Source organism: Chlamydotis macqueenii, chromosome 3 (assembly GCF_036417535.1).
Source record: "Chlamydotis macqueenii isolate bChlMac1 chromosome 3, bChlMac1.mat, whole genome shotgun sequence".
In the NCBI taxonomy this organism is placed as follows: Eukaryota; Metazoa; Chordata; class Aves; order Otidiformes; family Otididae; genus Chlamydotis; species Chlamydotis macqueenii.
In genome coordinates this window covers 54,753,639-54,778,862 of record NC_141558.1, presented here as the reverse complement: position 1 = coordinate 54,778,862, position 25,224 = coordinate 54,753,639, and the positions used below count along the sequence as shown (strand labels likewise).

Genomic DNA, 25,224 nt, shown 5'->3' with positions numbered 1-25,224 from the left:
CCTAAATAAGTGGCCAACACTTCTCTCTTCTGAGCTCTTGAAGAAAAGCATGAGGCAGTCCCTTATTCTCAAAGCACTGAAGATCAGGCAAAGTTTTTCCGGCTGTGAATCACACTTTCCTTACGTACTGAATTCAGAACTGCAGACAAGCGCCAAAATCGGAGAGACAGAGAGGATTTCACACACATCTGGTCCTCAAATGGCCGAAGCCTCCTTCCAAACAGCACGCTGGGTGTTATGAATCCAGCTTGTGAGCCCTGGTTAAGTCTATGTCATGCTTCTTACAGCCCACCAAAGAGCTGGGTGTCTTAACTTGGGTTTGTGAATCACATTCCCAAAGGCAAGCCTGTTAAAAGTATCTCTGAAGAGCCGGGCAAAAGTATTGCACTTCAAAAGGAAACTATCAAGTAATTTTTTACAGTAGTCTTAATGTAACACTGGGAACCCCTTGTAAGGGAGTGGTACTGTTACAAACTGGCTATCCAAAAAGATGCGTCAGTCAGTATCTCTGCTTCAGCTGAACATGCCTACAAACGGGCCAGCTGTTAATACCCTCCTTATCTGTTACATGGATCTTTTAGACCACGCAGGCTAATTCCCTATTGCTAGGCAAGATCTAAGGCTAGAACCATGACAAATTAGGTGTAGCTGATTTAAAAAAAAAAAAAAAAAAAGGAAAAGAAACAGTAGAGTTATTTTTTCCAGGTCTTTCAGTCAAATGCAGCAAATTTGCTTATTCAGAACATTCATTCTAGAAAAGTGTCTTGTCCCTTGATTATGCAAATGTCCCTCTCACCACCTCTCATGTATCAGTTCTACCTTTCTATAAATGCCTGACCTGTGCATGACTGCTGGAAAATGATTCCTCATCCTGCAGCTGAACCCGCAGAAGAGGCATTTCCCTCCACGGGAGAGATGGACTCCAGTGTTTTGTCTGCACAATCAAACTGGATCAGACCCAGCCTTACCCAGCAGAGCAAAACAACTGCCTGAAGACTTGGGGGTTTTTTGCAGCTCAATTAGTTAAAAACAACAAAAAACCCAACTGTGTCAGCCAGCTCAATGTTTCCATTAGGTGGATATGCCAACAAGGCTGTATCGAAAGAGTTTCTTCCATTGCAAGCCCCAGTGCAGGCAGGTGGGCTTCCCACTGCTGTTGCAAACACCAGGCTTGATTTGTTCATGCTTTATTTGGATTTTTTGGACACTACTTAAGCACTGATCAACATGGCTTAACGTTACGGCTGCATTGCCTGTCGGACACAGCCAATTGAAACTGAGCACGTACAATCCTTGGTTCTACTACTTGCATTTGAAGTGGGTTGGTTTTTTTTTTCTGAGATACTTCCTGTATTTTCACTTTATTTGGAATATTCTGCACAGTTCTGTATTGTGTCTAAAGTAAATTATTGATGAAAAAACAAGGGACTTGTACAGTGATGTTGGGTTGAGGCAGGTTTTTTTTTCTTTCGGTCCCCATTGCCCTCATCTTGTGAGCAGCTCTGTACACCAGTAACTTCACATGCATCAATAGTCCCACTGAATAGTTCCCACATGATATTGCTGGTAACTGTTTGTAACATCGGGCGTTAACAGGAAAGGTCTGTGTACCAAACTTAGGGTTCTACTCAGAGGAGGAGTCCCACTTTAGGGCTTAGATTATCACAGAATATAGAATCATAGAATAGTTTGTGTTGGAAGAGACTTTGAAAGGTCATCTAGTTCAACCCCCCCTGCAAGGAGAGGGACTTGGAATGATCATCTCCTCACAGAGGGCTGGAGAATTTAACAACTTCTGTCTTTGCATAGAAAATACTGGTTGTTGCTTCCCACACACTCAGGAAGTGAGCAGGGTGTCCCAAAGATGCCGAGGAGGGTGGCAGTGAAACTCCCAGTGTCAACCTGCATTTCACCCCTAGCACTTAGGATGGACACCAAAGGAACACAAGAGGCTGCGAGTTACAAGGGCTTCAGTTTAGGAAGACGAGACACAGGAGCAGAACCCCGTGTGATGGTATTTTCAGCTCCGGCATCCGTTCATGAATTGCTATAGAAATACAGCAACCTGAAGAATGACTTCAGAATACTGAAGAAAAGCACTTCTTCCAGCAATAAACTCTGCCCCCAAATATTATCGAATAAGTAGTGATGAGTTTTGAGGGCAATTCATGAAAAATATTATACGCTTACATACACAGCAACTGAAACAGAATATGCTCACTGAAGCTGAAAGTGGTATTTCACCATTTAGGAAGCTTTTTCATTAGTCAACTGTCTTTCAGTAGCTAAGCTCCATACTTGCTACCTTAAATGCTGCTTTTGAAAAAAAAAAAAAAAAGGCAGCATAGATTCTTATCTCCTTTCCCAAACAGGCTGAATTCTTCAATCCTAAACAGTTTTATCTTGGCACAGCTATCAGGCTACGTTACACATTTCTGGGAAATGTGGGTCAAAATCAGAGTGCTTATTGTTAGTTTAAGGAATAGTTTCACATCTAAATGTGGGGAAATGCAACTCAGGAAAAAAATAGGATTTCAAAGAAAACCAGAGTAAAAACTAAAGGAAATTACTGATTTAAATGGATGCAAAAGTGGGGCCCCAATTTTTCAGTTTCATGTATAATCCTGAAATTTTACAGAAGCTTTTGCTCATATACTTATGGGAGCTTTGAGGTACTCAATCCAACATTTCTATTTAGCTGTCTCCTCTAAACCTGTTTTTAATTAATCTGTTACATACTCTAACATCTAAAGAATGGGATTTAGAAAAGCAGCGGGCAGCAGCTCTGCTTTATTCCTATTAAGTCAATGGTAAAACTCCCCTTAATTCCACTGGGAGCAGAATCAGTCCCATGCCAAGCCCATTTTCAAAATCGCGTCCTTACAGCTTATGCAATGCCTTCTCCCTGCCCTTCTTTAAAGCACAGACTTCCCCCTACCGTTTTCAGTTTTTTTTTTCTTCCCCTTGCAAAATAAAGTCATGCACATACACAAACAAACCAATCTCAGCACCGTAACTTCTGGGAACAAGGTCTCTCACTGTTTGCTTTCTGACTCCATGGTTTGCGTTTTAGAGGAAACGTTTACGTTTAGGGTGCTGAACCCGCTGAGAAGGTCTAGGTGGGCTCCAAGAGTGTTACAAAAAAGTTGGAGATAAAACCCCTGGGCGTTGGCTGGATGCCGTTTTTCAGTTAAAGTGACCCAGCATTTTACCGTGTTTCCCTGCTTCTCAGACCCCCACTCTTTATGGCATCGCTCTGTAACACGAGCGAAATCATAAACCGGTATCTCTTTTTTTTTTTTTTTTTTTGAAACTTTTCCTCTCACAGAAGGCTTGGAGAGCTCGACGCAGCAGTGTGGACCAGCTATCAGATACGACGTTTCCTTGCGCCTTCCTTCTTCATTCGCACCGCCGTAGACGAAAAGTCTAATTTTCACGCTCGCAGGGACGTATTCTCCGGCTTTCCTCGCAACGGACGGACCTTTCACCCGCAGAAAAAAAAAAAAACAAAAAAAAAAAACCAAAAAAAACCCCACCAAAAATAAATGTGAAACCCCGTTTCTCTCACAGAGTACAGGGGACAGAGAACCCCCGCCGCCCCCGCCCGTCCGCCCGGTACCTGTGGCGCCGCTGCCCCCCCTCGCACGGCCCCTCGCTAGGCGCGCGCGCGCGGCTGCGCCTGTGCGCGTACGTGCACGCGTGTTCGTGGGCGCGCAAGCACCCGCGTGCACCGGCGGGGCCGGTACGCGCCTGTCTGCACGCCGGTCGCAGCGCGTCCACGTGTGCCTGCGTGTGCGCGCACATCCGAGGAAGGGAGACGGCGGCGGCACGCGTGTGCGTGCACAAGTGTGCACGTGCGTGCGCGGGTGCGCGCCTGCCTCGGGCCGCCGCCCGCGGGGACGAAGCGGCCGCGCCCACCGACACGGCCAGGCGGGCCCGCCGCCGCGCTCCCCTCCCCCAGCGGGCACGCAGCGCCCGGGAAGCCCTGCCCGGGGCCGACCCCCGGGATCCGCGGGGTCCGGCAACGCGGGACGGCGGCGCCCCGCCCCGGCCGCGCCCCGCCCCCCCCACCATTGGGCCGGCGGCCGCCCCGGCCCGCCCCGCCCCGCCCCCGGCCGCCCGGCAGTTCCGCGCGGGCGGAGCGGGGAGCGGCACCTACGGCGGCGGCCCGGCAGCATGGGCTGGAGCTGACAGCGCCCGCCCCGCAGACGCCGAGCGCTGCTGGCGGGGGAGAAGGGAAAAGTTGCCGCGTCCGCCCAGGGAAACTTTCTGCCGCCGAGGCGGGGAGGGGGCGGCGGAGCCCAGCCGTCCGGCGCGGTCCCTGCGCGGCGGTGCGCGCTGCCGCTGCGGTGAGGCGGCGCGGGGGCCATGCCCGCCGCCAGCCTGCTGCCGCTCTTCGGTAGCGCGGCGGGGCCGGGGGCGCTGGGCGGCCCCGCGGGCGGCGGGGCGGGCGGCGGGGGCAGGAAGGCGGCGGGCCCCGGCGCGTTCCGGCTGACGGAGAAGTTCGTGCTGCTGCTGGTGTTCAGCGCCTTCATCACCCTCTGCTTCGGGGCCATCTTCTTCCTGCCCGACTCCTCCAAGCTCCTCAGCGGCGTCTTCTTCCACTCGGCCGCCCTGCAGCCGCCGCCGCCGCCGCCCGGCGGGCAGCCCCGCGCCCCGCCGCAACCCGGGGCCGGCCCGGCGGCGGCGGCGGCAGCGGTGGCCGCGGGCAGCCTGGAGCGGATCCGGGCAGACCACGAGCGGGCTCTGCGGGAGGCCAAGGAGACGCTGCAGAAGCTGCCCGAGGAGATCCGCAGGGACATCAGCCAGGAGAAGGAGAAACTTCTGCAGGACGCCCGCGGCAGGAAGGAGGCGGGCGCCCCCGGGCTGCCCCAGCGCCTCTTCCGCCAGCCCGTCGGCGCCGTGGGGCAGGAGCCCGCCGACCCCGCCGTCCGGCAGAGGAGGGCCAAGATCAAAGAGGTGGGTGCCGGCTGTCCGGCCCTCCTGCTCCCGGGGATGCGCCTCGGGACCCCCGCGCCGGGCAACAGGTCGCAGCCGGGACTGGTGGTGGGGGAGCCCCCCGCCCTCCTGCCGCCGCCGCCTCCTCCTCCTCCTCCTCCTCCCTGCGGGAACGGGTCTTTCTGGCCGGCCCTCGCTTGGCAGCCGCCGCGCACGTCGGCTTCATCGCCTGCGGTTGTACCCGCGGAGCCGGCGCTGCCTGCGGACCCCCGGGCGCTGCCGGTGCCGGCCACGCTCACTGCCGGCTGCGCGCCTCCGCCCTCGACGTTACCGGCCTCCCCCAGCTGTTGGGGCGAAATCCGGAGAGGAAGCAAAGCCCGGCGAGCGCCGGCAGGAGCCGAGGGGGCGGCGGCGCCGAGGAGCCCAGGCGCCACGCGTGTCACGCCTGCGCGCGCCCCGTGGGGCGCCCCGGGCTCGGTCGCCGGGGTGCGGAGGAGGAGGAACTCCCCGGGGCTGTCCCGGGCCGAGCGGGTTTTCTGGTGCGAGGTGTGGGTGCCCGGGGGTGGGAGCGGGGTCCATCCGGTTCCCTGTTCCCAGATACCGGCTGTCTGAGGGGTTGGGGGTATTTGGCAAAATACGGTCAGCTGAGGTGACAGCGGTAAAGCGTCTGAGCTGTAGCATGTTTTGGCAGATTCTCTGAACTGCCTTGTTCGTTCGTGCAGCTTGGTTGGTTCAGGTACCGTTTCAAAGCCCTTCCGTACAGAAATTCTCCAAGCTGTGAGCAGAGCTTGACAGGGTCCTCTGACAGATGAAGAATTTCCTCCATAGTATAGTTCCCTCGATAATATAACTTATAACTGTAATACAGTTCCTCGATAACGCAACTTCCCGTCGTTACGGGCCGGTTTATTTATCGAACTGACAATTTCAGCTGCCTGCAGAGATTAGGGTTTATGAATTAATTAGTAGTATATGTTTCCTGTTATGTAGTGATGGAAATGAGATAGGAGTGAGACTGTGACTGCTGAGTATTTCTGTTTGTGAAACATCGTTAGCCTTATTTGGACTGATGTATTTTTGTTGCATGTTTCTATGGAGCGGTCTGAAAAGTGAGCCCTGGCATCACACGGAGCCCCAGATAATAAGCTCTCACAAATCACAAGTTGTGCTCTGGAGTCCTGGCATCAGTTTAACTATTTTAGCAAATGGTGCAGCAGTCGTAAGCAGTAAATACCAATGCAAAGGTATTTTGAGGGGAGATACCATGCACTCCTGAGAGTATAGAGCACATCTTGGTGTGCAGAGACTGTTCTCTTCTGTTTTAGTCCCACAGCCTCCCTGAGGCTTACGGAACAATTACGAATACCAGCGAACTCTTTTCGTAGTTATCTTGGATTGCTGTGTAGAAGTAACGAGGTTCCAGACCTGATGTATGCGATTCTATAGTATAGAAGCCTGCACAAGTAAATAAGCAGGAGGAAGAAGATGAAACTTAAGTATACTGCTTTTGCTGGTCCCACTCTGTGCCAGCTAGTCTCAGTTATCTTTTATTAAATATGAATACACGTGTGTTTGTGTGCTTGTGTATATATGTACGTGTAAATACATACATACCCCGGTATCTCTTCAATTTTTCTTCCTCCCTTCCCATTCCATCACTCTCCTTTCTCCTTTGCTGCTACACCGGAGCCACCGACAAGACAGTGACTCCCCAAACCAGGCTTTTGGCTGTGTGAGCGTAGGAGATGACAGAAAGACTGCACTTAGTTTCCAGATCTTTATTTTTCCTTCATATCTCAGTATAATTCCTCAATGCTATGTGTTGTTTCTGGGAGTTTCCGTTCCTCCTGATTTGGTATGTGACTGTAACATGTTTTTTACTTAATTGCTTTTGCATTTTTGCAGTACCTTGACTGATGTGATTTTTCTTTTTTAAAGAATGCTTCGTCTTTTTTTTGGCCTTTATGTTGCTTTTCTCTGTGTCTTCTTTTTTTTTTTTTAATGTTGATACTTTACTGTCAAGCTGGAATTCTAATCCGCAGTCTTTTTAGTAATAGTTTTAAATTGTGAACTTTTGTACTGCATTCTACATGCACAGAAACTGGAATCATCCCTTCAAGCTCCTCTCCTTGTACCTAGAGGTTGCATGCTGGAGTTGCAAATATAAAGAGTCTTTCTGCTTTCGTACTCTTTTGAGCCTGAAGTTCGAGTCTGCATTGTGTGTTGTATATCTAGAACTCCAAATTTGAAGCTATCCCTGTGGATATTTCTGACCGAAGGAAGCGGGCTACTTGGAAGGAAAAGAGTGCCAAGAAATAACGTTGTTCTTCCTTGCATTTCTGTCCTGGAAGAGCTCTGTGTCATCAATGTGCTGATATAAAGCTGAGTGCGGAGAGAGAGCTTAGAGATATTTTGTTCATTTACTGGTTTAAATTTCAAGTTGAAAAAAGTATTTAGAAGCCCAAATGTACTAATATGGTTTGCAGTCACAAACCAGTAAAATGCCATGGCTTTTATAGCATTTTTTTAACAAAGTTTTGTTATAGAAACTTTAATCATTTTTTTCTATGGCATACTTTTTTATATTTAAAAAAAAAAGTAAAACTTATGCCAGGTGGGATTGTAAAGATTCTTGCACTTTTATTTAGTATCAAAACCAACACAGTATGACAAATAACTAGAAAACTAAGCTGCTTACCAAGCAACTAAAAGGCTTGTGGAAACAGAGAAGTGGAGATGGTGTTTCTGTCACTGCCTTTCACTCCCGCAGAACAGTATGGTTGTTCTCAAGGCCTGTGTGTGGTACCTGTCCCGGCGGGTTACACTTGCAGGGCCTGCCTGTCCCAGGGCACCCATACGGGTAGGGGGTGTGGGCCAAAGACCAGAAACGCTAACGGGTGCTGTGATACTCCTCTGTTTCTCTTCTGATGATGAGTTACAGGCAAACCTGAAAGAAAGAGTTTTGAGTTTGCCGGCAGTGGGGTTTGCCCAGCACTTCCTCTTGTAAAACTGCTGTCAGTTGCTTGTGACTGCTGAATTTTTTACTGGCTGACCTAACGTTGCTTGCTGTGAGAGTCTTCCCCATGCCGGATGCTTCAGGAAGGCTTGAGCAAAGAGGCACAGCTGCTTTTAAGCATACCGGTGCACTTGTATTTTTGTCAGAACTTGAGGTCTTTGGGCAGTTCCACTGATGCTCTAGTGTCTCCATAATTTGGGGCAGTCTGGGTATCCAGTAGACCTCACACTGGTCGCTGTTTCCATGTCCTGATAGCAGCCCCAGACTGCAAATGGGGAGGTTGTGGTTTGTATTCCTGGTGTTCTGCACATTGATTTGAGAGGTGGTCCTGCTCTTGAGCAAGAATCTCCTGTAGTATCTGTTCCCCATCTATAAAAAAGGGGGAGTGGAAGACGATGATGACTGTATTCCACTCAAATAGCTGAAAGTCTTCCAGTCTCTGCGCTTGCCACTGTTGGTTGTGGCTGTACATCGTTATTTCTGATGTCCAGGGAAGACCTGCAGGTGCATAGGCAGTTTGGGAAAGGTGGCAGCTTGATATGAACAAAAGAAGTGATTAGAAGAGGATGGTAATAGTGGGGACAGGCTATGGAGGCAGGAGGTGCACTGTTTGAATTAGGGAAATCTGACTTTGAATCTTTTCCAAGTCTCATTCTTCTCTCTTCCAAAAAAAAAAAAAAGAAAAAAAATAAATTGAATTATTTAGGTGTTAAGAAAATAGCAAAAATTGAACACTTTTTATTTCAGAGGAAAGGAATAGAAAACGATGAATGAGCTAGTTCAGGTACTAGAAGCAATATAATCACATTAGTGCAGTGCTCTGCTCAGGCTAATTAATCCTGCAGAGCAGCAAGCTATTGGTGTTGCTGGAGCACCATACTAATGCAGCTGTGCTGCTCTTGTACAAGGTAGCCTGCTTGGAAACTGTACATGTTACTGTTTGGAGCTGTTTGGACCTGTTTTCAGGATAAAAGCCTCCTTGGTAAACTGGAATTTGACGTCTGAAGAGCACAATCGCGTAGTGCTCCAAATACTTGCAACAGCTCTCAACTATTGCAGTCATCTAGTAGAAGTCCCAGAGAGGAGAATTTTATTCACTGATTCCATGGTGATTCCATGATCATTCCTGAGCACTAGTCCTTGGAGCTCAACAGGGCAGTGATCACAAGTCAGCAAAACAGACTCCACAGCTGAAGATGACTGCATGCTGTCTTTTTATAAAGAGCTGAATTGAGGTTGCATTGGCAGTGTGAATTCCAGATCTTCTGAAGTCCTCAGCATTCGTTTTGCTTGTTTAATTGTTGTCTATAGTGGCCTTTATGCAGTTTATTTGGAAATTATTAGGTTAAGCAAGAAGTCTCAGTAATGTTGCGGGGAAGTTCAGAAGTATCTGGAGGGAAGCAAGCTTGTGAGCATGGAAATAAAGCACTAATCAGAGATCTAATACACACTTGACATAGCGGCACTTGGGTGTAATCAGAACTCTCCGGTAACAAGGAGGAGTGATGGCAAAATTATAGGAGGTGGCTCGCCGCTGAAGAAGGGCGGTCGACCCCTTGTGCCTTCCTGCGTGCTCCCACTGCTTGCTTTCCTGCTATTTGGTATCCTCCCCTCTCCTCAGGGGGGTTCAGTGCTGGATTGGAGGGAGATTTATTTCCTTTTGGTGATTCTTATGAGACAAGGTGAGCTCAGTAATACTTGTTGCTGTCAAAAGAGGACGGGAAGTTTCTTCTTACCACTTTTAACTGCCTCCTTCCACTGTCCACTGTTAATTCCGCTGTAGCCCTCCGTAAGCTGCTTCAGCTCACTAAATCAGCAGAAAACTGCCAGAGCAACAAAGTTTGATAGTTTTCTGCCAAGTCTTCTGCCAAGCTGGTGAGCTGAAGGTGTTAGTGGGAGGGTTGACTCAGTGCTAGTTTTGGCTGTGGTGAGGGAGCAGTACTATGTGGATGAAAGAGGTACAAGACCTCTTTCAGTAGCCTTGTTTTAGGAGCTGGTATCTGATCTTCTGGCCTAGCTTCTCCATTAAAATGGAATCTCCACAGTGTGACATTTGCAGAGCAAAAATTCAGTCTACTGAAATAACCTTCTGTAGCAGGCTGAAGTGCTGCGCTTCGGGGGGGACTGTTACCTCCCAGCCCCTTTTCAAAGACAGAAAAGTGGAAAAGAAACACAGTAGCAGGAAGTACTGAAGCCCCAGCTCCTGTAGACCAACATTCATTGTGCTTTTACTGGGAGGAAGGTTGTGGGGGCCTTCAGAGGAGGAGGGGGGAAAGAGTTAAAATGCAGCTGTGGAAGTACTGAAAGGCTTGGGTTTCAAACAGAAAAGCCACCTTCCCTGATGGTACGTTTCTTCCTGGCAATATGCTGATGATGCAATGAATTTTGAAAGACGTTTTCTTAAAGTTCTTTGTGATCTTAATGCTGACATCTTGTAGCTGTCATTCTATTTGTTGAAGGAGTTTTAAATTAATCTTGGCACTTTTTTTCCCCCCAAAGCTTTATTTACCTACCTATAATCTTCAGTATTTTCATATCTCTAGTTCTTTTTGAGTGTTTTGCAGTCCTTTCCTTCCTGATAAATACTGTTGGGATTTTTTTTTTTTTTTTTTTTGGTAATGGTTTTATAAAAGATGGTAAAGAGGTGGATTAAGTGCCTAAATACAGGGAAGAAAATATGGTGGATAGGTAGGTACCTTATACCCCTAAGTTAAGGACATCCTTACAGAGCTTGCAGACATTCTCCCTGGGTTTGTTGGGAGAGTTGTGCTTTTGTGAAGTGGCAGCTGGAGGTGGCAAGGGTTATCTTATGGCATCTAAAATGTCACAAAATAGTAAGTTAAATTGTGTGCTTAGGGATAGTGGCACTACAAGATGTAGAGAATCATAGAGTGGTTTGGGTTGGAAGGGACCTTTAAAGGTCATCTAGTCCAGCCCTCACAGAAGCTTCACCTGGGTTACTAAAAGTATAATTCAGAGACTCCATTAAGCAACCCTTTATTTCTGTCACTTGCCAGACCCTATGCAGAGCCAACCTGCCAACCAGACAGAAAGCTACCCTCACTTTTGTTGGGTTCGTGGCCTAGTGGGGTAGGCAGCCACTATGGCTTAGTGGAGGTCTGACCACAGTGGAAGCGGTGGGCCCCCAGTAAGCCAAGGCATTTGAAAGGAGAGCAAAGTGGAGGAGAATGGAACTGAGGCATCTTTTTTTGTCCGCAAAACATGAAATAAGGTATACCTTTGCCAAACTAATGTTCTTTCTGCTAGGAGCCCTTAAGGTCTTTTTAGGGAGGACATTGTTTCGGGTGAGTTGCTTCAGCTGCTTTTTTTTTGAGAACCTGGCAACCTCTCTTCAGTCAAATGACTTGAAGTTTCTGCCATGCAGACAGATGCCTATCTGATTTGAACATTGGTCATGAGATGGAGGGGCGTCTCAGTGTGTGGCTGTGTGCATGTTTGACTGGAATAGGGTGTGTTCTCTTTGCTAGTTCATGTTTTTTCAGCTTTATGCCTGTGTTCTGTGAGCTAGGAAGAATATTTAGTTTTCGTACGTTCAGAGTTGGTCTATGTTCTCCACAGGTAAATTTACCAAAACTAACTGAATGACCTATGTAACTGAATCCTCAGAATTGTGGGGAAAATGAAAAGGCTTTAAATGTTCAGTGGAAAACATCTGGCTTTCACAAAAAAAAAAATATCCAAGCACATGATTAATTCTTTAACTGAAAACCCATGTGCTCATTTTATGTAAAGGTAAAACCTAAATTCCAGATACACAGGACTCTTTTCGTGAAAGCTAAATGAGGTGATGTAAAGATGTGAGGTAAAGCTTAAAATGGAATGTCTCCTGTGCTTTGGCAAAAGTTATATTCTTGTGGTGATGATTTCGTATTTAATGTCAGTATAGCAGCCTGTGGCAGCCATTTAATATAAAGAAATAGAGTAAATCATAATGTTTGTGAATACTGTTGCTTAAGGCTATAGTTCATGGGTGAACTGCAGCAGAAAAATTCCACCTGTTTATTAAAATCTACTGTTAAGGCCAAAAAATGTCTTATTCAGGGGGACAATAAGAGTGGTAGACAGCCAGGCTTTGGTAGCTCCTTTGAATGTTAATGAAAGCACAGGACTACGAAAATGAAATCATGGACAGACAGAAGACAGAACTTCTTCTGGAAGGTAATTAATGTTGTTAGAGAAGCACTTGTATGACTGTTGGGTAGACAGATTTTTTTCTTAAAGCTATCTGAAACATGCTGCTGTAAGAATTGTTCAGTGTGTTAACTTCGGTTGGTTGGTTTGTTTTGGTTTTTTTTTTTTTTTTTCTAGCCAGGATAGGTGTAAATTCCTGTGGTTTTCATCTTAAATAGAATATCTTAAGGAGTAGTTCCTTTGTTTACAAATAATATACCTGTCTTCATAACTTATTTGTCAGAGTAAGAGTCTGACACTGCAGGAAAGTGACTCTGATCCAGTGTTTGGTGCTGTCTAATGGTGCAGCACTTCTCTGGGGTTAAACTGCTGCCTGAGATGGTAACACTGAGATGATGAAATACTCTGGTTGTGTGTTTTTTTTGTTGTTTTTTTTTCTTTTTTTGTAACAAACTCAACTCTTTACATGTGTGTATGTGTCAAGTATGTTTTAGACATTCTGTTTTGAAGGGTTTTGTGGTCTATTTCTAAATTATTTCTAGAACTGTCATTTTTCAAATGCAGGAAAGAGTTGTTTAGGTGGTTGTATGAATTAAGCAATATGGGCAATGTACCAGATACCCAATGTACTGGTTCCTTCTTTTGTGTGAAAATCTCCTTTATCCACAAAATTTGTTTAGGTTTTTTTTTTACTTGGTGGTGTTTTTTGTTTTGTTGTTGTTGTTGTTTTTGTTTTTTCTTGAGCATGCAACATAAAGAATGTGTGCACGCTTTTCTAAGAAGCATCTCTGTTTTTCTGTTTCCCATGACTTATAATCAGGTCCGCAAGTCTGTCGTGAAAATACAATTGGTGAGTAATAAATCGCATGCTCGCCTGAACCAGATTAAATGAAATCTTTTACAGAATTGTGATTAAGTCACTGTTGTATCGCAGTGCTTGGCAGCCTTGCCTGCAGAGTCCAGAAGACTTTACCGTTGTGAGAAAGCAGTTTGGTTTTCTAGGGGTGAGAGGGGTCTATTGACTCACTCAAGATTGTGCAGTGATGGTAAGGAGCAGAGCTTGACTACCTGGTCCCGATTTGTTTTTTTCCCCACTACCCCAGAGGCAGTTGCGATGTGCTGGGCAAAGGCTGTCCTCGTTCCTGCGCACCCTGGAGATCAGTTTAAACCTGAGTTTTAAACCTGGGTTTTGGAGTCTGGTTCATGGCTGCAGATGGGCAGCTGTGGTTTGCCACTGAACTGCTGCTACTCACAGTGTTTATTGCAGGGAGGCTAAACCTGGTTCTATGTTAAGGTCATTAGCTGTAAGCTTTTTAAGCAGTACTTGAAATCAAATGGTGTGGTCCAGTGCTGTTTGGAAAGAAGGCAAGTAGGGTAGTAAAAGTCCCAGTTTGCCTTTCTTGTATCTTGATATCTTCAGTTTGAACTCTGTTGTAACCAAGAAATGGTTGTATGAAATAATATGATAACTTGCTGTAACTCTGCAATAAGCTGATTGGATTTTATAGCTGGTGTTTATGAAGATACAGGTATTGCTCATTCTGATGCCTCTAATTTTAAAAGCTTTTCAAACAGATTGCATGAGCACATAACCTGCTGTTACACTTATAACTGTTAAACATTCACAGCACTTGTGGGAGCACTGAGATATGCAAAGGTAACTACAAGTGTAAAATCTACTTCATTTGTCCTCCCACTCCCTCTTGGAAACTAGATGTACCTTGGCTTTTAAATTGTCTTGGGGATAAAGCAAGTGAATGGAAGTCTAGCTTCTAAGAAACTTAGGCCTTTTTTTCCTTCTTTTTTATAATGCAAAGCTCTAATAAGGTAAGAAAAGACACAAAGATCAGAAGATAAGGTAGGCAATATTGAGCAGAGAACCAAAATGATACTCTGTAATAGATGAGCTGATGGCTAGGGAACATCTGGCTGTTACAAGACTTCCTGTGTGAATTATTTCAGAAGAATCAACTTTTTTTTTCTCTGATGCTGGGCAGAAACAGGAGTTGCAATTTTAATGTAAAAACACACAGCTGTGCACTTCCCATGTGAAGACACATATTGCTGGCATTTAGGTTAGAGGCAGTACTTTATATTGTTTATATGAATAAAGTAGAAAGGAAAGAATGTCTGATACTTTTTTCCAGGATTTTACATCACTGGACTTGTGCAGAGGTGATCTTATTGCTTGGCAACATAAACCCTCTTTTTTTTCATTATCTATTCAAAGTCAGTATGTGATTTTAAAACATTACAATAAAATTGCATTAGATCAGAGTGGCTTGTTTTGTTTCTTTAATTAGTATTCAGACCACTGATAATATCTGCATATTTTTCTTTCACTTAGTCCACTGCATAATAAGCATCTCTGTGCCTTTTGAAATTTATTTTGTTCAGGGACTGTTTTCTTCCAAGGAAATAGGAAGTAGCTTGTGTAAAAGAATAGCAAGCTAAAAAAACATTTTGTTTTCAAAGTGTAGTGCTTAAGGAAATAGTAATTTTACTATTCACTGATCGCAGATGCAGACCCAGTCTTTAACACGGCTGTCGGCTTTCTCACTGCCTTTGAGCACTGACATCTGTTGGTGCACTGAATGGTGATACTGATGATAAAGCTTTGCCCATACTCCTGTCTGTAGGGAAATCTGCTGCTTGTTACTGTGGTTATAGTTCTCCACCCATCTGTGATTTTGAGAACTGCACTTTAAATTTAGTCTTGGACCTAGATAGTAATACTAGATTCTTTGAACTACAGAAGAGAAAAAAATGTTAATGATTTGCAGTGATGGATTTCTGTCGCCCCTCCCGTCATGCAACAGAAAACCCAATTACCATTTAGGGAGCAGAAGAGTTAGGCATGTTACATATTTTAAAATTCATAATACTTCAAAGCTGCATGCTGCTTTCTTTGTTCTGCTGAGATCATCTGAAGAATCACCACGGGAAAAACTATGCTATGAAAAGACAAACTACAAGTTGACTGATATTTTTATGTCTTAGTCTGTAAAGCATGTGTAAGCATGGCGCTGAACCTGAACTGACTCTTCATAGAATTGTGTGTGAGCTTGTCAAGGGCTGAAGTGACATCACAGATCAAGAAGGGCATTTCAAAAAATGACCTTTCAGAAGAAAAGCCTATAAGTCTCTTCATGCAGTTGCTTTAAAAAAACTGTATTAGTATATTGGGACAGAAATGTATTTGTATCTCTTCCCATATATATATGTTTTACATAAGAGACAAATATATTGTACAGTTGGTAAATGATAAATTCTGTTGTCTGTAACTGAAGATGTAATTTGTTGGGGGCAAGCTCTGATCTGAAGAAACACCTTGAAAAAAGTAAAAAGCATAATTTTGGTTTGTTTTGGTTTTGTTTTTTTTTTTTTTTACAAATAGTCATCTAAATTGAAAAGATAATTATACATATATACATATGCTGCAAGCAATATCCAGAACATTAGGATGGAGCAAAGAAATCCTTGTTTTTCAGTAATCAGTTTTGCTGAAGTTATTTTTTTATTATATAAATCTAAACCTTGCAGAAACTAGATGCTCTGCGTTAAAGTTTTCGGACTTCATGGAAACAGTTTTCTTATGCAGCCTGATCATCTGAAAGCTTTATAGAGACATGGTTGATCTGCATTTATGCACACTGTAGTCCTTGTTTGTTCTTTCTCCCAACATTCTGCTTAACATATGATTTTGTTGTTGAGAAGAAGGGAGATTCAGACGCACCACTGGACCTCTGGTGGCCTGATCTCTTGCTTGGAGCAGGGCTGACTTCAAAATTAAATCAAGTTGCTCAGTCTTATGCACTGAAGCATGGAAAATCTCTGCAGGGGGAGATTCTGCAGCCTCTCTGAACAAACATATTCCCAGTGTCTGAAGACCCTTGTTGTAGGGTTTTTTAAATTATTATTGTATCAAGTTAGAGTTTATCTTGCTGCAACTTGTGATTGCTGTCTTTTATCCTTTCATTGTGCATAACTGAGAAGAGCTTGGCTACCTTTTCTCTGTGGGCACCCATAAAGTCATTAAGAAGCCTTCTTTTCTCTCGTCTGAACAAACTCAGCTCCATCTATCTCTTCTTGTATGTCTGTCATGTGTTCTCTTTTTTTTTTTTTTTTTAAAAAAAAAAAAATAATCTCTAATTGGTACCAGGGAGCTGAAAACCAAGAACAGGGGTCCCATTTGAGGCATCAGGAATGTCACATAGAAAGTGTTAATTGCTTCCCATCACTAGCAAGCACTTTTGCTAATGCAGCCCACTATGCAGTTAGCCTTCATAACTACAGTGAGCCTTGCTTACTTCTGTTCACCAGGACCCACAGGACACTTGTTGCAAAGCTGTTTTCTAGCCTGTAAGTTCCCAGTCATGTACTGTGGCATGGAATTATTCCATATTAGGTGTAAGATTTTTGCTTTTATTTGGCTTCACAAGGCTTGTCAGCTCACTTCTTCTCCAGCTTGTTGAGGTCCTTCAGGTCAGAGCGCAACTCTCCAGCTTCTAGATTGCTAGAGTTTGTTGTTACCTGTGAAGTTGGTGAGGGTGTCTTCTACTCTGTTGTTCAGATTAACCCCAGAGAAATGTCCCTTGTAGCTAGCCACTAGTTAGACTTCACTTGTTTATTGCTGTCTTGAGTTTGTCAGTCCAGCCACTTCTTGTTGACTAGCCATCTAATCCATGCCTTTTTGGGTCCTAGAGTGCTAAAGGGGGGCTGTGTCAAAAAGCATGCTAAAGTCAAGGTGAATGATGTCCTCATCTACAGAGCCTAATTTTGTCTTCATTTATCTGACACCTTTCCCCAGGCCCTTACCACTAAGCTCTGTGAGTATGCCTGGAAGGTGGGGTGGTGGAGGAAAAGGACATGGAGCCTTTCTTGGCTAATCTGCATCTGTGCTGGCTCTCGGTTTCATTAGGGAAGCCCAGCAGGCAACTGCATGCTAGCTCAGCAAGTATTTTGAAATTTTTAAAAATGAGGAAATGTTTACTGGACAAACAGATACAATTAATATAGTGAATTCCCATTTGAGTTTTTGAAATACAAGCTATTGATAAAAACCAAAACTCTTAGTTGCAGCTTTTGCTGTTTTTGTGGGTGTAAATGGGTTACTAGCGTACTGACTTGAGCTGGGAGACATGCCACTGAAGAATCATGTGCTGTTTTGAAGTGTCTTTCCTCTGTATGCCTCTGACCAAAATATCAATCATCTGATAGTTACACATTGCAAACATGAAACTAAGGATATGAAACCTAATGCAGTGTCAGGTCAGAGTTGTTAAGTTCAGAGTTTGTGTTATAACTGAAATGGATACCATTGAATTAGATTTAAAGCACAATTCCATTTGATTTCTTTCTTAAGAGTCTAATCACTAGCGTACAAATTTGTGGTTTTCGATTAAATCTCCATCTGTTTTTGTGACTTACTGTGTGGTTTACAGCAGGCACTGTAAATATTTTTACAGTAAGGTTGTACTATTGCACGGCACTACCAATTCGTGAGAGTCCAACTCCTCAGCATTTGATTTTCTGTCACTTTTGACATGACAGAGAGATCTTGCTTTACAGAAGCTTGGTTTTGAAAATGAAGTCTTTCTTCATACTGCCTCATGCTTAGTGTCCAGACTCGCTAGTCACTTGTAAAAGGGCAGGATGCATGAGCATCCCTTAAATTTGACATGCCTATTCTGATTTTGTATGTGAGAAGCAAAGCTCTTTCCAGCTATAGCAGGGTCTATATAACCTTCCTTTTGCCCCAACTTTATGATCCTTTGTTATGGGAACAGTGATCACCCGTAGATTTTATTTGGCACTTAGAGCAAAAGTGTGAAAAAGTAGCGGTAAAACCTACATGAGTACTTTTGGTGGGATTAAGTTTGAGGAAGGGGCCCCTGAGTTTTGTAAAACAATCAAGCTTAGTTTAGCTTTCATTAGATTTCTTTCCTTAAATTTTCTACTAAGTGAGTATGGACATTTAATTTCATCAAGCAAGTAAGTTATTTTGAATCTTATTTAGGAATCCAAGGCGTGACCAGTGGTTGCGTCTCCACTTTTACATTTTTAATCTGTAACTTGAAGTAAAAATTCAGCATTTAATTTTCCAGTGTAAAGCAGGTCCTGTAGTCTAAGCTATTGAAGATCACACCACTTGAGTCTCTTGCATGTGAAAAGAAACTTCAGATGAATGATCTTCTGATCTGTATAGCATCGACAAAACAGGGTTTTTTTGTTAGCTGTAGTCTTGATCATGAGAACCTAGAAGGACACAGCTATTATGAAGTTATTTTAAACACACAATAGTGTACTGTAAGTTGTTACATATGTTCATTTCAGAATGACTTTATAGTAGCTTCCTGGTGTGTTAATTACCCATTACTGTCTTCTGTGATGAGAGGATTTTGTGGAGTTTTTTTCTTCCCTTCTGTTTGAACACAATATTTTCGTGATGCCTATTTTGTTTTTTATTTGCCATGAGGAGTCCTATCCACTTCAGATTCATGCTGCTGTTTGAAAAATGCATATATTTTATTTTCTGGGAAAGGAACAAGGCCAGTGGCTGATGCCAAAGACAAGTCTCAAAAACAGCTTTAAAAGGCCTCTGTGTTTGTGCGAACACTGCAGTGTAAATAAATGGGGATGTGTATCTACTACCTCAATGTCAAATACACCTAGTGTCTGTTTTACCAACCCTACCTTATGTCCACATGAAGAAACATTTCCCTAAGAACTTTGTGGCTGGTTTTGCTGCAGCTTCACCAATAATGATTCCCTTGTACTTGGAACTTCATGTTGCTGTTAGTCGTGTGCTATGTGGGGAAATTCTGCAGACTGTAAGATGAGCTGTGAATGTGCTATAAACAGAAAGGAAAAAAAAAACTTATTCATAATTTCTCTTGGATATTCCTGCTGTGCTTTAATATCTAGTTTCAAATATGCTGTTTGTAGGAAACATCCTGGGTGGCATTGTATGTGCTGTAATCAAAACAACTGGGAATTTGTTATATGTTACCTTTCTACCACTACCATGTCCCCTCAACCCACTCAAATTTCAACTTATGTCTTTTCTTTAAAATACTTAAGGACTTGACTGAATTCCCTAAATATGTAATATAGAAGGAGGAGAGAAACTCTGTGGGTTTTCTGACAAGATAAGGAACAATAAAAGTATGTGAAGGAAAACTTGCTCATCTTTCATTTGAAAACTAATAACTGGGAACATCATAGATGTGTCACATTATACCAAAGAAACTAGCATATAAAAGTGTTTGGAGTGAAGTGGAGGAAGTTGTGTGTATGTATATGTATGTGTGTGTATTTATAAATACATATGTGTGTTATTGAAAAAAGACCAAAGAAAAAGCTCATACCATAATATGTGGAATTATTGCCAAAGAAGTAGAGCTGAACTATAATGCTTTTCCCTCTGTATTTGCTAGTAGCACAAATATTTCACAGCTGTTACGGCTTGTATGTGAGACTGAAACCTATGAAAGGACCTCATTTTGGCTGGTGAGTAGGGAGGAAGTGTTTTGCACCTCGGATGATGAAAGGTAGTTCTTGAAACTCACTATATTCATACATTTTACCTTTTTCCCTTTGGATTGCTGGGGAGAAATAACATTTTTGATCTCTAGAAGTGCTGCTACTAATTAAATATAGACATTTTTGGATAAGAACAGTATTTGCTTGCAAGTCAAAACATGTTTAAAAATAAATTTTATTCACTATTTTATAGCTTACTGAAAAATCTAATCAGCAGTTCTCCATCAGCTTTTTATACAAGGAATTTGATAACAGTTAATTTGTACAGTTAATCCACATAGTTAATCCCTCTCACTTTGGGACATCATTCAGGATTTTCATCCATGCTCGCCAGATTTATGATATGGTTAGTGTTACTGAAGTACCTGTGAACTCACTAATAGCTCTGGGTCAATTTAGAAATAGTTTGGGTTTTTTTCTAGCAGAATTTTCATTTCTTTTAGCATCTATGCCTAAGCCTACTTGATTCTGTTTCTACAGACAAATGCTGAAAATGTGTTGTGAGGAAAACAAAAATAATTTTTACATCTTCACAACAAAAATAATTTTTACATCTTCACAGCCTCTTAAGATCTTCTTGTAGTTTAGCCCCACAGTTGCTCACTCACTCTCTGAGGGAATGGGGGAGAGATAATATAACAAAAGGCTTGAGGTTCAAGATAAGGACAGGGAGAGATCATTCAAGTTACAGTTCCGAGCAGAACAGACTCGAATTGGAGAAAACTATTTATTTATTATTATTAACAAAACCAAAGCAGGATAATGAGGAAGAGAACAAAACCAACTTCCCCTTACTCCTCCTTCTTCCTGGCTTAACTTCATTTCAATTATCTCTGTCTCCTTCCCCTCCCTGAGCAGTATGGTGGGGAATAGACAATGGGGCTTATGATCAGTTCATCATATGTTGCTTTCCCCTGCTCCTTCCTCCTCTGGGGAAGAAGAACTCTGATTCCTCCCCTGCTCCATCATGGGGTCCCTCCCACAGGCCACAGTCCTTTGTGAACTGCTCCGCATGGGGTCCTTTTCCATGAGGTGCAGTCTCTCTGGAACGGCTGCTCCAGTGCAGGCCCTCCATGGGTCACAGCCTCCTTCAGGCATCCACCTGCCCCAGCGTGGGGTCCTCCATGGGTTGCAGGTGGATCTCTGCTTCTCCGTGGATCTCCATGGGCAGCAGGGCGACAGCCTGCCTCACCATGGGCTGCACCACGGGCTGCAGGGGAATCTCTGCTCTGGTGCCTGGAGCACCTCCTCCTCCTTCTTCACTGACCTTGGTGTCTGCAGCTATTCCTGTCACAAGAAATTCTTCACACTCAGCTCAGGCAGATGCCTCTCAGGGTCTCTTCTCATCTCCTCTCTTCGCTTATTGTGGCGGAGTTGGGCCCAGACGGCTGCGCAGCAGGAGGTCAGGGGGGTGAAGCCTGCAAGGCTCTTGCCTCCTGCTCTCTGACCATGCTTCTGTTTTATTTTCCCCTTCTCAAGCATGTGATCACAGAGGTGTTAACACTGTTGCCAATGAGGTTTGGCCCTGGCCAGCGGCAGGTCCCTCCTGGAGCTGGCTGGTCCACTGCACAATGGGGAAACTTCTAGTAGCTTCTCACAGAAGCTGCCACTGTAGCCCCCGCGGCTACACAAACCCAGCACAGATCTATACAGTCAGCCACTTTCCCCAAATCATTAGAAATCCATGTTCCTTTCATTCTCCCTTGGACTTTGGCAGTACACTTATAAATCTAACCAGCCATGGCTCTGCCAGGTCAGAGCTGGAGGCAAATTCACCAAAACCCCAGTGTTTTTTTGGCACACACATTACCACTGAAAATTCCTCTTCCCTGAAGGCAGAGTGCATGTGCTGGTGTTGATCATAGAAGAGATGTATGTGTGCTTGGTACCAAGCATTTTGGACTGCAGGGGCCAAATATTTCTGGAAGTTAATGCAGATGGTGGAATGTTTGTATTTATTCTTGAAGCTTTGGTCATATGATGAACATATATTTCTTTATTTGCTTTATAATGTGGACGAAAGCCAAGCCAACTAGAACTGTAGGTCATTTTGATCTGTAAAAACGATACCTTGCATGAACAAATTGATTACAGTAGTTTGCTCCCAAGAGGAATATCAGTGTACACAAGTGGGATCACCAGCAGATCCTGCCAGCTGGGGTGAGGGTTTAAACTCTTCCACTGTTTGCCTTTTAAGGATACCCATGACATGATGGCATGAAGCTGGCTTTTCCCAATGCTTTCTTAAAGCATTCTAATATCGCTTTTTCAGTATTGAGAATGGAAACCGGTAGGAATTGGAGCACTGTGGTGGATGAGTGCTTCCTTTCTTTATGGCGGTGTCTGTCAGTTTCAAACAAGGCAAATGCCACTCCACGGGGACTACTGTTCTCCAGAAAGAAAGCAGTAAGCAACTTCTCTAGAATTCCATGAAAAAAACCACCAGACTGCAGATATTAAACAGGTTTTTCTGAGTATGTGTTTTGGAGGACTTTCATTTTTGAATTTGAGTTTGTTTAATATTGTCAGGAAACTTCAAATGCAGATGTATTTCTGATGTGTTACCTCTCTTGGAGACCCTTCTTTTTCCTTCTGCTTGATATCCCCTTGGGTTTAGTTTGCAGTCTGATTACAGCGCTAGCTTGCAGCAGCAGGCATTATTGACTTTTAGAAGCAGGTATGTACATTTGATGCTGACTTTAAAACTTCTTCAAAAAATGTAAAGTATTTGCTCAGTGTTTAGCTTTGATAGTTTCTTACTGTGGCTTCTGGCTATTACCTATTAGCAGGTAGCAGTAGCATCGTATGTAAGGTAAGCATGGAGTCATCTAGAGAAATTGAAAGTCTGAGCTGCTGCATGTTTTAATAACACTGATGTGTTTGTGGGACCAACAACAATTCTATGCACTGGCTTTCAGTCATTGGCCAGAGGCCCTGATAAAAGACCAGCTCCAGTAGCACCATGTACCAGAGCGAAGCCTTCTCTCCTGTATTGCGCAGCCCAAAGGCTTTCCTGCCACATCCCACTTCTCTTGGATGGGATGTAAAAAGCTCCAGGCTTTGGCTCTTCAGCTATGGGCTCTGACTGGTGTGACACTTCTGGAGGGATCTGCTTTGATTTAGCTGGAGTGATGGTTAGTGACCTCTTTCAGAGTCAGTAGCAGATGAACACACTGCCTAGTAGCTTTCATCAAAGCTACTGTGTTAGTACATGTAAAAGGACTAAACTCAAAGCTGATTTCTCCTAACATAAATGACAGCCTTAAAATAATATAGGCTATTAATGGGTACAAGTAGAATACAAGGAAGTGAGTCTGTTCAGCAGGGTAAGGCAGTGGTAGAGTTGGCTTGTTTGTTTTTATGACTGACAGATGGGACAATAAGATTTCCCCTTCAATATCCACATCAGCACTTCATTGCCTTCCTTATCTAGTGCAGGTAAATTTTTAACTCTCAATTAACCATGCCAGCCAAAGGTTTGTAAATAGGCTTAACCTAGCCTGCTTGTAAATACATGTAAATCTTTTTTGGGACTAGCCATTACTGTTAAGAGCTGTTACTGTGGCAGCAAGATCGGGGTAGTATGCTAGTGTGGGGCACAGTGTTGAGTTTACAGTTGTTGTAGATACAGAGCATATCTTCCCATCCTTAGGTACGCTGCTCGCTCATAACTTAATGAAAAGTTTCCACCTTTAGTGATAGGCTTAACTTTTACTTAACAGATCTCACATAACTGATTTTTTTTTTTAATGAAGCTTTAGACCAGTAGTTTTTTATTTAAGTGACAAACTAATTCTGTCAAGTCTGAATCTCCTGGTCATGCAGCATCTTGTGTTTTGGCTGCTATTATGGAAGGTAATTTACTTGTTAGAATAAGTTCCACTTCTCTCCTAGAGAGTAGCACCTTAATTGTACAGAGGAGTAAAATTTTTATTTTGACACATATTTCTTTGTACTAGCCCTCAGCTCATATTTCAAATACATACAGGTTTGCTATTTCATGGAACACTTATCAGAGAAGTGCATGAAGAAGGTAGAAGTGAAAGTCAGTGGACTATTGAATTCAAGTCTCCTGCTGTCTGTCCATAGCAGACTGTAGGTTTCTTGGGTTCTAAATTACTGCCATACTTTTTAAAGAAAAATACTTCCCTTGACTTCTCCAAAATGGTGTATGTATAGATATGTCCCGGCAATACTGCATTGCTAAAAGTTAAGAGCAATGAGGTATTTTAAAGTATTCTGAAGCAGCTCCTAAGAACATGCTCCAAATCAAGAAAGAATTCTTAAAATGAACTTGGATGTGCCAGAATAGAGGTCTCCAGGTTGCCTTTGTAAGCCTTGACAGTCAAACAAAGAGAGTCCTGAAATATTCCATGTGCTTGGCAGACCTAAATCACTGGATGCAGAGGGTGATGGGGCTTACTTTTTATGATTAACAGGAAACAACTAGGATACGTTGTGTTCTACTGTAAACAAGTGATGCCAAGATGTTTCGAAGTGTCCTGGTTTTAAAACAAACAAAGGAACAAACCAAAAAATTACTGTTACGGATCCAAGTCATGATGTGCGCATGAGCTCTCAATGTGTGGTCAATCATCTCCTGTGCATGTGGAAAATATAATTCAGCATTTTGTGAAAGTGGGCAGGCAAGACAGGCTTATAGATGTGTCAGGAGGTTTTTTTGTGATGGTTTTCTTTTCAAGTGGTCATTACGGGATGGAAATCTTGGAATGAGAAACCGACGTAGCTTTTCTGTGTTAGTCCCAAGCACAGCAGCAGGGGAGCATTTGGAAGAAATGAAATGTCTTTCAAATTCTTTGATGTCAGAGTGAAACATTTCACATTTTTTTTCTGAAAATGCAGTGTTAGAATAACAACTATTTCTTTCCCTTTCTTTTTTGAAGGGAGACGTTATAAAAGAATAAGTTCTAGGAAGGAAATATACTGCAGTTTTGAGAAGACTGTAAGAAGCTGTCTAAATAGCTTGTATGTTTCACTTCTGTGCTCAAAAAAAAAAGGAACTTTGTGTAGTTCTGGAGAAAGGTAATATCCTTAGAAGGACTGAAACCTCTGTTGTCCTAAACTGTCATCTCTAAGGCATGTTAGTTTAACATGCTAAATGTTGTATTTGAATTGTTGAAAATTAAAAGCTCTGGATTTCTGTAATTTGATTCTGAATTCAGTAAGTGTATGGAAACAGTGAGATCATAGACAGGTAACCTGCACGTCAGTATGAGTAAAAGGGTGCTGCTCATGAACGTGGTGTAGAAACTGGATGCTATGATAACACAGAGCTATTTTATGTAAGGTTTTTATGGATAGGTCTTATGAAGCATTTCAGAGAAGATCAGAACTGCTTTCCTCATTTTAGAATGAAGGCAGATTTAAAGCACTTTAGCTCCTTCTAATACTCAAGTAGTAGATAATTAGAAGGAAGCTAAATTACACATCTCAGTCAGTCTGTTCTCCACTACAACAATCTTTATCACAATACATGATAAAAGCATACTTGGTTTCAAAATTTTAAGGTTAAATAGATTCAATGTTCAATGGAAAGTAATGTAATTGGGAGA

General features: G+C 43.4%; 1 protein-coding gene across 1 annotated transcript in view; it reads left to right on the top strand.

Annotated features, from left to right (window-relative positions):
* Positions 1–4,368: 4,368 nt before the first annotated feature.
* MAN1A1 (mannosidase alpha class 1A member 1) overlaps positions 4,369–25,224 on the top strand; it is a 151,388-nt gene continuing 130,532 nt past the window's right edge. Inside the window, exon 1 of the mRNA XM_086745272.1 lies at positions 4,369–4,959. Within this exon, the coding sequence (XP_086601398.1) occupies positions 4,369–4,959 (591 nt within the window). The remainder of the gene's footprint in view (positions 4,960–25,224) is intronic.